The sequence below is a fragment of the Hylobates moloch genome, unplaced genomic scaffold, assembly GCF_009828535.3.
Source record: "Hylobates moloch isolate HMO894 unplaced genomic scaffold, HMol_V3 SCAFFOLD_9, whole genome shotgun sequence".
NCBI classification, from domain to species: Eukaryota; Metazoa; Chordata; class Mammalia; order Primates; family Hylobatidae; genus Hylobates; species Hylobates moloch.
In genome coordinates, this window is record NW_026652284.1 from 83,717,829 (window position 1) to 83,734,425 (window position 16,597).

Sequence of the window (16,597 nt, forward strand, 5' to 3'; positions counted from 1 at the left end):
GAGGATGCACCTGGTGGGCACCTTGACTTCAGCCTAGGATAATACTGAGCAGAGGACTTAGCTAGCCATGCTGAACTCCTGACTCACGAAAATGGTGAGACAGTAAATATGTGTTATGTTAAGCTACTACATTTGAGGCAACTTGTTACAAGTAACAGAAATGTAATATAATATATAGGGGGGTGGGAATTCCTACTGCAATAGCAGCAAAATATATAATAGCCACAATAAGAAAAGAGCACAGTGGCTCATACCTGTAATCTCAGTATTTTAGGAGGCCGAGGTTGGCAGATGACTTTAGCTCAGGAGTTTTAGACCAGCCTGTGCAACACGATGAGACCACACCTCTACAAAAAAATACAAGCCAAGCATGGTAGTTTCTGCCTGTAGTACCAGCTATTCAGGAGGCTGAGGTGGGAGGACTGCTTGAGCTCGGGAGGTGGAGGTTGCAGTGAGCCATGATCATGCCACTGCATTCCAGCCTGGGCAACAGAGTAAGACTCTGCCTCAAAAAAAAAAAAAAAGAAAAGAAAGAAAGAAAGAAATGCATAAGAAGCTAAATTTTAAAAATTATAAAACTTCACTGATCAATAAAAGGGAATTTAGAAAAATGGGGAGACATATTACATCCCCATGAGGAAAGATTAAGTGTTTTAAATACATCAATATTTAAATAATTTTTATGTCCAATAAAAATGCATTAACAGCCCAACAGAAAAAAAAGTGAAGGGCTTGAACAGAAATGTTGGAAGAATTGGAAATAGCCAATAAACTTGGAAATGACCAATAAATATGGTCAATTTTAAAGTGGCAAACATTTCAAATACAGTAATATTTAAAGTTGAGGGTGTAAGAGATGTGTGCCCTCATCACTGGGTGTATGATACAATGGGTGTATCAAGTGGTATAATTTTTATAAAATGTAATTTTATATTGCATATCAAGAGTCTTTAAAAAGTTCATCCTCTTTGATTTAGTAATTTCACTCCTAGTATTCTATCCATAAGATATAATGATATGTGTGCTAAATGATTTTGTAGAATGATATTCAATGCAGTGTTTTTTATAAGTTGAAAATAACCTATGATAGCAAAATTTCCAGCATATATTCCACTTCAGATGATTGAACTAAGTCAAACTACACTCATTCCCCTCGATAATGATTGGTTAGGAAACTGATGTGTGGTCCAGTCCTGGCTGAAGACATGACCAAGTTCTGTAACATGACTTTGGAGGAGATTCCCTGTCCCTATCAATGACAGAGAGAGGAAACTGTAGCTCATCTTTTCTGGATATTTCTGTGCCTGAATGTGGTGTGTAAGACCATCTGATTATCAGGAGTGGAGAAAGCCAGAGGGTAAAACTGACCCACTGAAGATGACAGAACAGAATGATGGAAAGACCTGGGCATTCTCTTGCCTCAGGGACTTTGCATTGGAATACCCACTGCCTGGAATGGTCTTCTCATAGATACCTGCAAGCTTACTTACTTCCCTACCTTCAAGCCTTTGCTCAAATGCCACCTACTTATGAGACCGAGCCTGACCACTCTATGCAAAATTACAATTGGTTTCCTCTATACTGCCACTAACACTTTTAGTTCCTCTTCCATCTTCTATTATATTCCATAGAATTTATCATGAACACACTTATATAATGCATTTATTATATCTATTGTTTACTGCCTGTCACGACAAACTAACTTGTAAGCCCTTTGAGGGCTGGGATGTTTATTATTATTATTTATTGATAAATCCCTGTAGTCTTGAACAGGGCTGAGAACATAGTGGGACTTTGATAAACATTTGTTCAATGAATGAATGAATGAATCCAGCAGTAGTGATGGATTCAAGATTCAAAACTTGCATCTACTGACTTCAAATTTCACAGCTGCCCCCCTTGATGGTGTGCTGCTTTCAAACAGAAGAAAGACTATTAAGGGCACAAGTGAATGGACTTGCTATGCATAGTTTTAGAAAGCAAAACCGGGGCATATGGATCAAAACTACATGGAGCTTCTTAAGGGAACAGCTTCTTCAGCTAATCCCAACCCACATTCTCCAGAGTGCAGCTCGCTGCTAACTCTGGTTTTACCATTCCCTTGGGGCCCTTTCACATTAATCCGTTTTTGTCCTTATGACAGGTGAGTCCAAAGGCACTTTTTTGCTTTTGTTTCTTGTTTTTGTTTTTTAGAGACAGGGTCTTGTTCTGTCACCTAGGTTGGAGGGCAGTGGTGTGATCATAGCTCACTGCAGCCTCCAACTCCTAGATTCAAGCAATCCTCCTGCCTCAGCCTCTCAAGTAGCTGGGAGTATCGGCACACAACACCATGTTCAGCTAATCTTTTTATTTTTTGTAGAGATGGGGCGTTCACTATGTTGCCCAGGCCAGTCTTGAACTCCTGACCTCAAATGATCCTCCTACCTCAGCCTCCCAAAGTGCTGGGATTACAGGCATAAGCCACCATGTCTGGTCTTCTTTGCCTTTAAGCCTTTCAACCTTTGGCTCAAGTGTACACAATTCTTTCCTCAATCTCCAGTAGTCACACTGTGGAAGGCCACGTTATTCAAAAGGAATATTATTAAATACTGTACGTGAACTAAGAATTCTCCAACCTTAGTACAGCCCTGCTTTGATGCTTTGACCTTTGGAAAAGTTCTTTGAGCTCTCTGAGTTGCGTTTAATTTTGTGCATCAATTGTAAAATAAATGGATTGAAATAGATTATCTCTAAAACTCTCATGAACTCTCAAAACCTATGATTCTACTCTACCAAAGAATTAGAACTTGCATCACATGAACTAAGTAGTGATAAACTATGCCCAACAGTCTTAATTAACCCATTCATTTCCCTTTCCAATTCCTTTCAATAGAGATTTTTTTTTGGTTGGGAATGGGCATTATATGCACATGAAAAATACTACTTGAAGCTACTTCTAATTATTGACTACTTAAGTATTTAAATTTAAAAACCAAGTTTTTCTTAAGTTTTTAAGCTCAACATGGAAGATTCAGCTTCAACTGACTCATTTATTTAAAAGATTCAATTTACCTAAAATTTAGCTATATTTAAAAACTGAATTAAATTATTTTACACATTTTAAATGGCACTTACAAATTTAATACATCTGATTTTCTCAAATGCCAAATGCCTATCAGGGCAAACTTTAGTTTTTTTCTAATTCTGTGAAGAAAGCCAATGGTACCTTGATAGGAATAGCATTGAACCTACAAATTACTTTGAGCAGTATGGCCATTTTCACAATATTGATTCTTCCTATCCATGAGCATGGAATGTTTTTCTATTTGTTTGTGTCCTCTCTAATTTCCTTGAGCAGTGGTTTGTAGTTCTCCTTGAAGAGGTCCTTCACATCCCTTGTAAGTTGGATTCCTAGGTATTTTATTTTTTTAGTAGCAGTTGCGAATGGGAGTTCACTCATGATTTGGCTCTCTGTTTGTCTGTTACTGGTGTATAGGGATGCTTGTGATTTTTGCACATTGATTTTGTATCCTGAGACTTTGCTGAAGTTGCTTATCAGCTTAAGGATATTTTTGGCTGAGACAATGCGCTTTTCTAAATATACAATCATGTCATCTGCAAACAGAGGCAATTTGACTTCCTCTCCCACTATTATTGTGTGGGAGTCTAAGTCTCTTCGTAGGTCTCTAAGAACTTGATTTATGAACCTGGGTGCTCCTGTATTGGGTGCATATATATATTTAGGATAGTTAGCTCTTCTTGTTGCAGTGATCCCTTTACCATTATATAATGTCCTTCTTTGTCTTTTTTGATCTTTGTTGGTTTAAAGTCTGTTTTATCAGAGACTAGGATTGCAACCCCATACGAGGCCAGTTTCATGGGCATATGATCTGTGCTGTCACACAGGGCCAGGCACTTAGAAGGACCCCACACGTGATTTATTGCTTTGTTGACACCATTTTGCAATTCTGAATAATTTTTAACAAAAGCCCCCCCATTTTCATTTTGCACTGGGCGGGGCAAATTATATAACCAGCCCTGGCTTTACAGTTCATTTGGATTTTTGCTGCTTCTAGAAAAACAAGTGAAATTTACCTTTAGTTAGTTAACCAGCCCAGGGCTGGGGATTCTCAGAACTGCCCTGACCTGCTTCCCTACTAGACTGTGCCCTGTCTTTAATATCCAACAGCTGGACTCACCAACTCCGGAAAACCTGCATGGGTCTATAAGGAGACCCCTGCTGAGCTGAATTTGACTTCACAGTATTACCATCCGTCACAACCTCATGTTGTTATGGATGTGGCAAGACTTCTGTTATGCCTGATTCCAGCCAGTTATATGTAAAGGATCTCCTGCTCCAACCTGGTCCTAGCTGGTGGATAGCCTGGGTCCTGAGAATGCTTTCTTCTAGAATGGACAGGCCAAAGGAGGACGGAGGGGGTTACAAAAAGATAATATCCATCAGAAGCAACGAGTACTCAAAAGCGAACTTCTACCATTTCCACTGGATATTGATTAACTTCCCTGAGCCTCAGTTTCCTCATTCGTTTATGAGAGTAGCTCAGGAGGCATCTACCCCTCCCAACCCGCCAGGATTGCTGAGAGGACAGAGCACGCATGCAAGGTTTTGCAATGTGCCAGAGCTTAGTAAGTGTTAGCACTTATGAAAAAACAGCGTTTATACATCATTTGGGTCATGGGACTCTTGGAAAACCTGATGATACCTATGGTTTCTTCCTGCCCCCGCCCCACTCCCACCTTCCAGCCTCCAAAAATGTCACCTCCAAGAAACAAATAAGGCAGGGCGCGGTGGCTCACGCCTGTAATCCCAGCACTTTGGGAGGCCGAGGCGGGTGGATCACAAAGTCAGGAGATCGAGACTATCCTGGCTAACACGGTGAAACCCCGTCTCTACTAAAAATACAAAAAATTAGCCGGGCGTGGTGGCGGGCGCCTGCAGTCCCAGCTGCTCTGGAGGCTGAGGCAGGAGAATGGGGTGAATCTGGGAGGCGGAGCTTGCAGTGAGCCTAGATGGCGCCACTGCACTCCAGCCTGGGCGACAGAGCGAGACTCTGTCTCAAAAACAAACAAACAAAAAACAAATAAAAAGGCTCGCCGACCCATGCCGTAGATTGACGACCCTTGAAGGTGGCTCCTGGACCCAGGTTAAGCCACGTCTCTAAAATGTTCATTTAGGCGGCGCTGTGTTCCCTGCGAGAATCCCCGACCTGCGGCTCCTGACCACGGGCCACCCCACCCCGACCCTGCAGGCGGGCTCTCCACCGGGGTCTGCGCGGGCCCGCGGGGGTCCTGACAGGCAGAGCGACTGCAGTAGGAGGGGGCGGGCCTGGCTCTCGGTCCGCCCCACGCCGGGCTCGGGGTGGGGGCTCGGGGCCTATTACGGGATGGAAGCTCCGGGTGTCGCGGGGGCGGGAGGAATTAAGGGAGGGAGAGAGGCGCGCTGGTGAAAGGCGCATTGATGCAGCCTGCTGCGGCCTCCGAGCGCAGCGGGGCCAGACGCTGACCACGTTCCGCTCCTCGATCTCCTCCGCCTCCAGCTCCGCGCTGCCCGGCAGCCGGTAGCCATGCGACCCCAGGGCCCCGCCGCCTCCCCGCAGCGGCTCCGCGGCCTCCTGCTGCTCCTGCTGCTGCAGCTGCCCGCGCCGTCGAGCGCCTCTGAGATCCCCAAGGGGAAGCAAAAGGCGCAGCTCCGGCAGAGGGAGGTGGTGGACCTGGTGAGTCCGAGGGAGCCGAGCCGGGACCGCCGCGCTGGTGGAGGGGACCTGGCCGCGCGCCACACGGGCAGGGCGTCAGTCTGGCTGTTGGGGGTGTCTGTCTGTACAGCTGTGTGTCGTGTGTCTTGCTGCGCCGGGGTGTCATGCTTTTTATTTACAGGTAAAGAAGGACCTGGTTATGCGTGCAGTGAGTCTTGGAACTCAGAGGGGAGACCAAAATGGGAGGCCATCGTGGAGCGGACATGCGATATGGGCCCGGTGGGTCTCCCCGAAGTACAGGGAGTCCCCCAATAATTTCTGGCCTCAGGGGGACCCCTTGGTAAGGGTGGGAGGGATAGGGCAGCAGTGAGAGTAGAATGAGGAGCTTGGATAAGTCCGAAGTGGACCTGGGAAAAACCCTGGCTTCTCTGATCCCATGGACCTGGGCCTGGGCCAGGGCGGTGCAACGTGTCCTTTGTTGGGGCTGGTGGCCACGTCTGCCTGCGAGAGAGAATAACAACCCCCACAAAGCATCAGTCCAACTCTTTGTAACTTGAAGACTATGAGTCACGTTGGGTCATCTTCCTAGGGAGTATGGGCTGCAATTTGCTTTGTTGGACAACCACAGCTGGGGCTAGGAATGGTTCAGAGGGTTTAAGGCCGGAAGGGAGATGAAGGGGCCCGGCGCTAACCCTCTAAGGACCTGTTTTGCTGCTTCTGTTTAAACCAAATGGGCAGTCAGTCATTACACACACCTTCGTATGTGGCCGCCAGGTAGGAGCATCACAGTCAAGCTATGGGAGAAAACAGTTTCCAGGAAACTGGAAATGAACGTCCCGAGTGCTTTCCAGGGGCTCTTCTGTGGGAATAATGTTTGCTTAAAATCCTTCCCTCTAAAAATCAACAAACCCAGTGGAGGGCGGAGAGGTTCTCTGCCCTGTGGTATGAGGGCGCCTTTCAGAGCTACCATAGTCCTTGGCATATCATAAACTTCAGTCTCACTTGCAGACAAACATGATTTACAGGCATTGCAAGACATAAGTTGGGGCATTTTTTTTCATTAAAAAGAAATTTTTGAATTTGTTAAGCTGCCATTTTAAACTGAGCTAATATACCAAGTTCCCTGGCAGCTAGTTCTATATTGGATTCAAAAGTGCTGGGGAAAAAAAATCCCCCCATTTCACACAGCACTTTTTGGTGGTAGACTGTAATTTTGATCCACAAAAGGGGACTATGTGTTCAGGCAACAGTTCTATTTTAAGTGTCCAAATTATTAAAACTGTGCCAAATGAGTATGGTTCATGTGTAGTTTGCATTTTATGAGTTTGTAGTTATGATACACAAAATACCCATTTTTCCTGTGAAGCTTGCCATTTTCCCCCCTTCAAGGATTTACAGTACCTGTGGTTTCCCACAACTCTAGCCAGACTTGGAAAAGATTTTGCAGTCAGGCTCAGGTGCATCCTGTAGGTTGGATTTGGTTTTGCTGACAGAAAAAGTCCACAGTCATTAAGGTTTCAACAGATTCTATAAAGCAACTTCTTTGTATAGGATCTTTCAAAGCGTTCCTTTCAAGCTTCCACCAAGCTCTGCCCCCTGGTGGCCAGTGAAAGAAACAGGGGCGTATAAAAGTGCGTTTCCCTTCACATTTTTTTTTTCATTCCACAGACATTTATTGAGAGTACTAAGCACGTGTTGGGTTAGCATTTTAAAGTAGAAGAAGACTGATGTAACACCTGCGGAATCGAGTCAAGTAAAGTTATATAGTCTCTGAAATGTATCTTTTAGATGAAAAGGTGAATAAAAATTCCCAATATGGCACAATGGACATGTTGGGCCAGATAATTCTTGTGGGGACTGTCCTGTGCATTGTAGCATGTTTAGCAGCATCCCTCGTTTGTACAGACTAGATGCCAGTAGCAATCCCCCTCCCAAGTTGTGACAACCAAAAATGTCTCAAGACATAGCCAAGTGTCCCGTGGAGGACAAATTGTCCCCAGTTGAGATCCACTGTTATATAATGAAGTAAAATTTAGTCTGTGTAGCATCTTGCCCTGAGGGGAATAATAGTGAAAAAAATCAAAGAATATCAGAAGCAGTCTTATTCCCATTTGAAATGTATGTCTAAACATTGTATATATCTGCTTGTGAAAGTGAATTAAATTACTAAAATAAAAATAAAGGCTAAAACACACCAAACTATTTTGAAATATTTTGCACTTTTAAAATACTTTATTTTGTGTGTCTTTGAATACTTTTGTAATTGTTAAATGCTTTTTCTTTTTTTTAAAACGATTTCTCTGACAGTAAATAAGTAGTAATGTCTTTTTCTTCTTACAGTCAGGAAAATGGCAATGTCAAAGACTTAAAAAATCATTTTTCAAACCAAAACTCAAACTGGCTATGGAGACACAAATTGATTAGCAAACACCAGTCTAATTATATAGGATTCTTCCCAGACAACTATTGGATTTTATCATCCAATCCCAGATACTGTAGTCAAAAGATAAGCTTTGAAGTTACTTTAATATCTAAGAAACTTTGTTTTTTGTTTTCACTGGAAAGTATAGTTATACAGAATAATACTAGGCAACTTACACAAATAGAGGAAATGTTAGAGTAAACATTTAAATGGATTGCGTTGGGTTTCGGAGTGTCTAATAAATGGCACCTTTATTCCTAGCTGAACCAATTCAGGTGTAGACACAGGAATTAGACAGGTGGGGCACAGGATATCACCTTTACCACTGATCATACAGCATTGGCGTGTATGGCTTATGTGTGCTAGGCTGGTGGGTTTGCTAATGCTCTCTTCCCCAGGTCTAGACCCTGAAAGGTCCACCCAGGGCAGTAGACACACTTACCCAGAGTCGCGGCCTTGCACTGGTCCTGGGGAATCATAGGAATAATAATGGCTGACACATGCAGTGTTTACTGTGTTCCAGGCATTGTTCTAAGCACATTTTATATATTATTCACTTAAATCTCATACAAACCCTATAAAGTAAGACTAATTATCCACATTTTACAGATAAGGAAACAGGCACCAAAATGTTGAGTAACTTGCCCTGTCTCACAGAGCTAATGTAAGGTGGAACCGGGATAAAATCCAAAGAAACTGGCTCTAGAATCCATGCATTTAAATGCTACAAGGTATCCTTCTCCAAAAGAAACAGAGAATCGTAGTCCTTACAGACAGTTTGACAGATTGTGGATGGTTCCCTATTGAGAACTAATGGTCACTTGAAACTAGGTCACTTACTGCTTCTCCTTGAGGAGGAGGGGTGGGATGAGAGGCCAGAAATGTTATCCAAGCACTGCTTCCCCCACTTAAAAACAGGGAGAAGCAGGGATTTTCATATCCAAGTTGGAGATATTGCCAGTACAAGGTAATTATTGACTCTTAAGATTTTATTTTATAATTATGTCCCTAGGAATTTATCTTAAGGAAATAATTCAAAAGAAGAAAAAGGCTATATGGATATTTTCATTACAATAATATTCATAATAAAAAAAGTAGAAATAAACTATGTATCCAAAAATAGTGCAATGTTTGCATAAAACTGTAAAAATCCAGGTCCCTTTGCAAGATACAGAGTTAGAAGAAAAAAGCAGAATATCAAATTATTTCCACCTTGGAATACAGCTATTTAAAATTGTATATGCTTATAATGAGCAGTAGAAGGGAGCAGGCAAATGAAATAATTTTGTCCTCCTCTGATGTGTGTGTGTGTGCGTGTAAAGTTTGTGCACTAAAAAATATGAAAGAAATCACAATATTTTAGAAATAATTTGAAAATGAATTCTCTATAATAACTCATCTAGAACATGGGCATGTGGTATGATGGGATTCTTGACTCCAAGGGCTCAAAATAAATGCATTTCTAATCATACTGAGTCTTTGACTCTTAAGTGGTGAGAGTTTTCTTCGCCTTTTCTTTCTCATTATAGTATAATGGAATGTGCTTACAAGGGCCAGCAGGAGTGCCTGGTCGAGACGGGAGCCCTGGGGCCAATGGCATTCCGGGTACACCTGGGATCCCAGGTCGGGATGGATTCAAAGGAGAAAAGGGGGAATGTTTGAGGGAAAGCTTTGAGGAGTCCTGGACACCCAACTACAAGCAGTGTTCATGGAGTTCATTGAATTATGGCATAGATCTTGGGAAAATTGCGGTAAGTAAAGTTTGAATTATTTTAAAATTGAAGCAAGATTTAAGGGTTTTCATATTTTAGTGTTAATTTTTAGGTGACATTTTATTATCATTTTTTAACTAAAAGACTTAAAAAAAAAGAAGTAGGTAGCATGTGACTTTTAAAACTAATGAAAAAGTTCATAACATTTCAGAATTAATTTCATAACGATATTTCTAAGACAAATGCTTATCATTTTAACCATAGTATCTAAAATAACATACTTTTTAAAAATGCAAACAAAAGAGAGCATATGTGTCTGTGTTGGACAGTAAGCAACTTTCCAATCTTATCCTAAAGTAAATTTAAATTTAGTCTAAGAAATTCTGCCCTGGCTTCAGACATAAAGGTGGGAAAAAATTTCCAAGAAATTATCATGTTGATCTGGAAGCAGAAGTCCATTGGTGTTTGTCTTTATTTAGGTAGCATGCCCAGCTTAAAATTGCTAAGCCTAAGAGAAGTGAAATGGGTTAGATGTGAGGTACTACAGCGATTATTTTAAGTTATTTTGCAACATTAAGGCTGAGTGGCAGAGAATTACTCAAAATAGCCTGTCTGGTCATGTATTTTGACTAATGTTTCAGTCACTTTGATTAGTGTTTGCTTCAAAAGTAATTGGCAAGTCCATTGGGATGGAAGAGAGTTGAAGAAGTTGATGCTATTTATAAGCCTCTTTTCTCTTGTTGACAAACTCTGTACATGGTTCCATATTCACAACATATTCATGATTTTACTGCTACCATCAAGTAGTTATAAGAAATTTTGTTTCATAAAACTCTTAGATTTTAAGATGCACTCTGTATATAATCCCTGTTCCTTATCTCACTCTTTCTGCTCTATTATCTATAAGAGTTTGAGACTGTCTTAATTGTTTTGTGATAGAATTTCCATGTAGCTTCCATAGTTATGATGACTATGACCTTTTCTGTGTTCATGTGTGTTTCTAGAAAGCATTTTGTTAAAATGTTCCCTAGTTATTTAAACATCTGACATTGATAGACTGGTTGTTTATTTATAGTTGTTCATCAAAAGTTACTGAGTTCTTTCTAAAAGCTATCCTTGTGGGTTCTGAATTATTAATATGTTTTCAAGTTCCTTTTAGCAATGGTCAGGATGGGTATGGGAACCTTCTACGAGTAAAGGATAATAGGTCCATGAGCCAATAGACAGACAAATTTGCAAAGACCAATGAGAAAATAAGCAAACAAGAAACGTGGGCCTTATCATTGTGTCATATAGATAAAGACTAAAAACCTTGCCTATCCTTTACTCCCCATACTGTTTGCTGTTGCTCAAAAAGAAAGGGGTCAAGAGTGAATACGAATGGACAGTACTAGTCTAGAATGTAAGTTCCATGAGGGTAGGGATTCTGTTTTGTTAACTGCTCTATCTGTACCATTTAGCACATAGTTGGGGCTCAGTAAATATTTTTTGAATGCAAAAAAAAGAGGAAATATATAAATTGATTTTATCAAAAGTACTGAAGGCTAGCCTTTTTTTGTAAAACTGAAAGATACCCTCAGTGGGGTGAAAAGTTCTAAGAAAGCTGCAATTTGATTTTCTTAGAGTTCCTGTATCAAAATCTCTTATCTAGCTTGCAGAAAATCTCCCTCCCTCTATAAAAGTTAAGCTTTATTTTTGTTTGTTTTAATTTTTTTGAGACAGAGTCTCACTCTTTTGCCCAGGCTAAAGTGCAGTGGCACAATTTCAGCTTACTGCAACCTCCACCTCCCGGGTTCAAGTGATTCTCACGTCTCAGCCTCCTGAGTAACTGGGATTACAGGTGTGCACCACCACACCCAGCTAATTTTTTGTATTTTTAGTAGAGATGGGTTTTGCCACGTTGGCCAGGCTTGTCTCGAACCCCTGGCCTCAAGTAATCTGCCCCCCTCAGCCTCCCAAAGTGCTGGGATTACAGGCATGAGCCACCACGTCCGGCCGAGTTAAACTTTTTAAATACATTTTGGGGAAAAGGATAGTTAAGTAAAATTCACCAGTCTCAAAAGCTCCTTTTAATTAAAATAGAAAATGTTAATTAAATCCCATTTCTATGTTTGTGACAGGAGTGTACATTTACAAAGATGCGTTCAAATAGTGCTCTAAGAGTTTTGTTCAGTGGCTCACTTCGGCTAAAATGCAGAAATGCATGCTGTCAGCGTTGGTATTTCACATTCAATGGAGCTGAATGTTCAGGACCTCTTCCCATTGAAGCTATAATTTACTTGGACCAAGGAAGCCCTGAAATGAATTCAACAATTAATATTCATCGCACTTCTTCTGGTATGTAAAATTGTGACATTGCAAGATGTGCCTCAGATCTAAGTAAGATTAGTTTTGAGTCCCACTATCATATTGGTTCACTAGCCTACTGTAAAGGGACCTCTAGCAAGTTTTCAATGCATGATTCTCCACCCTGGGTTGTACTTCTGCATTACCTCTCGATCTTTTAAAAATACATAGATGCCTGGGCCCTATCTCTGATGAACTGACTCAGAATCTCTAGCAGTAAGACCACAGCTTCTGTGTTTTTTAAAAGATCCCCTGGTGATTCTGATATGCCCCAGGCTTGAAAATCAGTGGGTTAAATGACATGGCAAATAGCCAGTAATGCCATAGAGCAGGGATCTTTCAACCTTGGCTACATATTGGGCTCAGTTTAGGAACTTTGGGAACTTTAAAAAGAAATGCCTATCCCACCCTTCCAGGGAGTCAGATTTAACAGGTCTGGGTGCAGACTTGGCAATGGGACTTTCGAAATATCTCTTGGTAGGCCGGGCGTGGTGGCTCACACCTGTAATCCCAGCACTTTGGGAGGCTGAGACGGGCAATCACTTGAGCCTAGCAGTTTGAGACAAACCTGGGCAACAGGGCGAAACCCCATCTCTACAAAAAAAATACCAAAAAATTAGTCCCAACTACTAGGGAGGCTGAGGTGGGAGGATGGCTTTAGCCCAGGAGGCAGAGGTTGCAGTGAGCTGAGGCTGCCCCACTGCACTCCATCCTGAGTGATGACAGAGTGAGATGCAGTCGCAAAAAAAAAAAAAAAAAAAACAAAAAACTCCTGGTCATTCTAATGTTCAGCCAAAATTGAGAACCACTGGCTCAGACTAATACGAAGACTGACTGATTTTTCTGCCTTATCCTTTAAAAGGGTGGATACTGTCTGCTGAATTTGTAAAATAGAAAATTTTTATGCTGTTTCTGTATTCTCTTTCCACCTAGTATGAGAAAAAGACATTCAGTGGTCACTTAAACTGTCAGAAAAATATCATTGGGTTGTTTTATGTACTTATGTATTTGTTTGTTTATTTATTTATTTTCGAGACAGGGTCTTGCTCTGTTGCTCAGCCTGGAGGACAGTGGCAGGATCATAGCTCACTGCAACTTTGAACACTTGGCTTCAAGTGATCCTCCTGCTCAGCTTCCCAAAGTGCTGTGATTACAGGCATGAGCCACCATGCCTGGCCTGTTTGTTCTATTTTAAGATTCATTAAAGAAAGTTTAGAAAATACCAGAAAATAGAAGAGTTAAAAAAAAAAAAAACTATTAATCTCATCCTCCAGAGACACCACTATCAATATTTGGTTGTCAGCCATTTTGGTTTCTTGAGTTGCAGTGGATGGCACACCATGACAGTACAGCCTGGTAGCATCAGAAAGTGTACATACTGTTATATTCATATGCCTTTTCATAGAAGAAAAATAAGAAACTGTACATATGGTTAGCATCATTTCCTTGATTTCTTGAAGAGATTTTTCACTAATCTTATACTTAAAAATGGTTGAGGGGAGGGAGGAGATAATTTCACTCTTCCCTTCCCTCAAAATAACATTTCAGCATTCTTTGGGGCTCCAAGTCAGATACTGAACCCCAAAACCAATTTATTCCTAAGCAATCAAGGGCATCCCCTCCACATTTTCCCTCAGATCCCCACAATATCCTTGAAACATAAAGAAGAGATTTTAACCCCTTCTCTTTGCATATTGAGAAACCCAGGGAAATACAGCGTCTTACACAGGACAGTAGAATCAGCGTTCAGGAGAGCAGAAACCAACGCCCTGTTCTCTTGGCTCCCAGTTCTCTTTGTAATCAGATTAAAAACCCTCTTCACTAAGTACTTAGTTACATGTGCTGGAAAGGAAGAAGTACTTCCCATCTAAGAAACAGTCTTTAAAATAAGAAGAATCTAGATATTAAAAATAAAATTTGATTAGGAAGTGATATGTTTAGACAGTAGTTGATATAAGCAACTTACATTCTATTCTGTTATCTTTAAGGTGTGTTAATATTTTGCTAATGTAAGCCCTTAGGCCCAGGAACTGTGACCTATACATACATATACTTTATAAATAATTTAACACATTTCCCAACCATTGTGTGCAAACTCATTTGGTGTGATCAATTGGGTGGAGTGTCACAAGTAATTTGTTATTAATAACAGCTTTTGTATTATTGTGGATTAAAAGTTACCTCTGTAACAGAATCACTTTCTCTGACATACTGATAGTCTCTCTTAAGGGAAAGGAAAGGGGTGCACTTATAGTTAGCATATCAGAGGATGGCTTAAAGCCTTGATATGCCCATGGGAGTTTGACAAACAGTTGTCATCTGTTACATGGTGTAGGAGGAAAACAGGTCGATAACTCCCAATCCAACATACCGTTTTTACTTAACAAGCTATCATACTACATTATCACAGCAAAAATGTTCATTCAACATTTTTTCATCTGCTAAAGACCATGAAGTGACCATTTGACTGTCTTCAGATGAGGCTGATGCAAGACCCAAGCTTGTCTGACGTCCTTAGGCCGTAGGGGGAAGTGAACAAGTTTCTAGGCCATGGCTGTCAAGACCTTGGGAAAACATGAGCATTTGTAGGCATTTCCACTTGGCATGGTACTAAGAATACCAGATTAAATGGGATTGTGGGCCTACTATTTAGTTCCCCCAACTTGGGAAGGGGCCTGAACCAGAGACAGGTCCCTGGATTCTGAGAGACTTGCCCTGGATTTACTCCTGTGATAGTTTATGTAAGCAGATTGCTTCAGATCTACATCCCTGGGTCTCAGCAGGAATGCACTAACCTCAATCAAATAGGAAGCCTAACCAGTCACATGAAGTCATCCACTACAGTGCTTATATATCAGGATTCATTTTCTTTTTTTTAATTATTATTATACTTTAAGTTCTAGGGTACATGTGCACAATGTGCAGGTTTGTTACATAGGTATACATGTGCCATGTTTGTTTGCTGCGCCCATTAACTCGTCATTTACATTAGGTATTTCTCCTAATGCTATCCCTCCCCCAGGCCCCTACCCCACGACAGGCCCAGGGTGTGATGTTCCCCGCCCTGTGTCCAAGTGTTCTCATTGTTCAATTCCCACTTATGAGTGAGCAAACTATCACAAGGACAGGAAACTAGGATTCATTTTCTTATAGAATCTGCCAACCTACAGTTTCTTCTCTAGCTTTACACATACATCAAAGGTACCATGTCTTTTTGCCTGCTAAAATGACACTGAGGGATTTTTTTTTTTTTAATTTAGAAGACTTTGGTAAGATGGAATGCAACTTGTATTGTTAGTAGGTGAAAGTCCAGAGGACATGTGAAAAGGTGCATAATTATAATGCATAAAAACACAGAGGAAAAGCAGGTTTTTTTTTTTTTTATGTTTTTTCACTATGAGGAAATTCTGTGTAAAATGGGATTCCCAGATTGAAGGACTGGTGTAATGATTATGTAGAATTTCTTTTAATGTTATAAAAGTTATTTCTTCTGGCTGGGCGCAGTGGCTCATGCCTGTAATCCCAGCATTTTGGGAGGCCGAAGTGGGCAGATCATGAGGTCAGGAGATCAAGACCATTCTGGCTAACACGGTGAAACCCCATCTCTACTAAAAATACAAAAAATTAGCTGAGTGTGGTGTCGGGTGCCTGTAGTCCCAGCTACTCAGGAGGCTGAGATGGGAAAATTGCTTGAACCTGGGAAGCGGAGGTTGCGGTGTGCCGAGATCGTGCCAGTGCACTCCAGCCTGGGCGACAGAGCGAGATTCCATCTCAAAAAAAAAAAAGTTATTTCGTCTACTTGTCTAACCTCACTTATCAGCAGATAAGTGTTGGAAAGGGCTTTCTTTTTTAAAAAAAGACTTGCATATCAAATGAAAGTCTTGGCTTTTAAAAGTATATATAGCCTTTCTTTGTTTACTCAAATAAATTGCTTTTTTGTTTTTAACTATACAAATTCTGGTTTTATGCTTGAAACCTGTAAGAACACTGCTTGTTAAACTTATATCATAGAATGGATATGTATACACGTTTTAAAAATATTTATGTACCAATTTAGAAAAAGAGGACATTATAAAAACCTTATCATGTATTAAAATTTTTAAGTAGCATTACATTAAACAGAATTACAAACTAGCTTTCTAAAGTTATAAAATTTAACTAAAGGATTTTGCTCTTTGTTCTAAAGAAAGATGTAACTTTCATCTTTGTCTTGCAGTGGAAGGACTTTGTGAAGGAATTGGTGCTGGATTAGTGGATGTTGCTATCTGGGTTGGTACTTGTTCAGATTACCCAAAAGGAGATGCTTCCACTGGATGGAATTCAGTTTCTCGCATCATTATTGAAGAACTACCAAAATAAATGCTTTAATTTTCATTTGCTACCTCTTTTTTTATTATACCTTGGAATGGTTCATTTAAATGACA

The 16,597-nt window shown here is 40.8% G+C and overlaps 2 protein-coding genes across 3 annotated transcripts in view; one reads left to right on the forward strand and one right to left on the reverse strand.

Moving 5' to 3' along the window:
- The first annotated feature begins 5,387 nt into the window (after positions 1-5,387).
- On the forward strand, positions 5,388-16,547 carry CTHRC1 (collagen triple helix repeat containing 1). Of its 2 annotated transcripts, none has more exons than XM_032760233.2 (4): positions 5,388-5,714; positions 9,645-9,866; positions 11,948-12,164; positions 16,390-16,547. In XM_032760233.2, exons 1-4 carry the CDS (start codon positions 5,565-5,567, stop codon positions 16,530-16,532), a joined length of 732 nt encoding a protein of 243 aa, XP_032616124.1. In that variant the 5' UTR covers positions 5,388-5,564; the 3' UTR covers positions 16,533-16,547. The 2 variants fall into 2 exon arrangements, with proteins under 2 accessions (XP_032616124.1, XP_058299867.1); XM_058443884.1 differs by lacking the exon at positions 5,388-5,714 and adding an exon at positions 7,460-7,489.
- SLC25A32 (solute carrier family 25 member 32) overlaps positions 11,997-16,597 on the reverse strand; it is a 37,100-nt gene continuing 32,499 nt past the window's right edge. The window contains exon 7 of the mRNA XM_058443883.1: positions 11,997-12,122. Coding sequence (XP_058299866.1) covers positions 12,074-12,122 — 49 coding nt within the window. The 3' untranslated portion in view covers positions 11,997-12,073. The remainder of the gene's footprint in view (positions 12,123-16,597) is intronic.

Coding starts and splice junctions, on each gene's coding strand:
- CTHRC1 (XM_032760233.2), top strand. CDS start 5,565: ATGCGACCCCAGGGCCCCGCCGCCTCCCCGCAGCGGCTCCGCGGCCTC. Junction 9,867..11,947: donor TAGATCTTGGGAAAATTGCG/GTAAGTAAAGTT, acceptor TGTTTGTGACAG/GAGTGTACATTTACAAAGAT. Junction 12,165..16,389: donor TATTCATCGCACTTCTTCTG/GTATGTAAAATT, acceptor TTTGTCTTGCAG/TGGAAGGACTTTGTGAAGGA.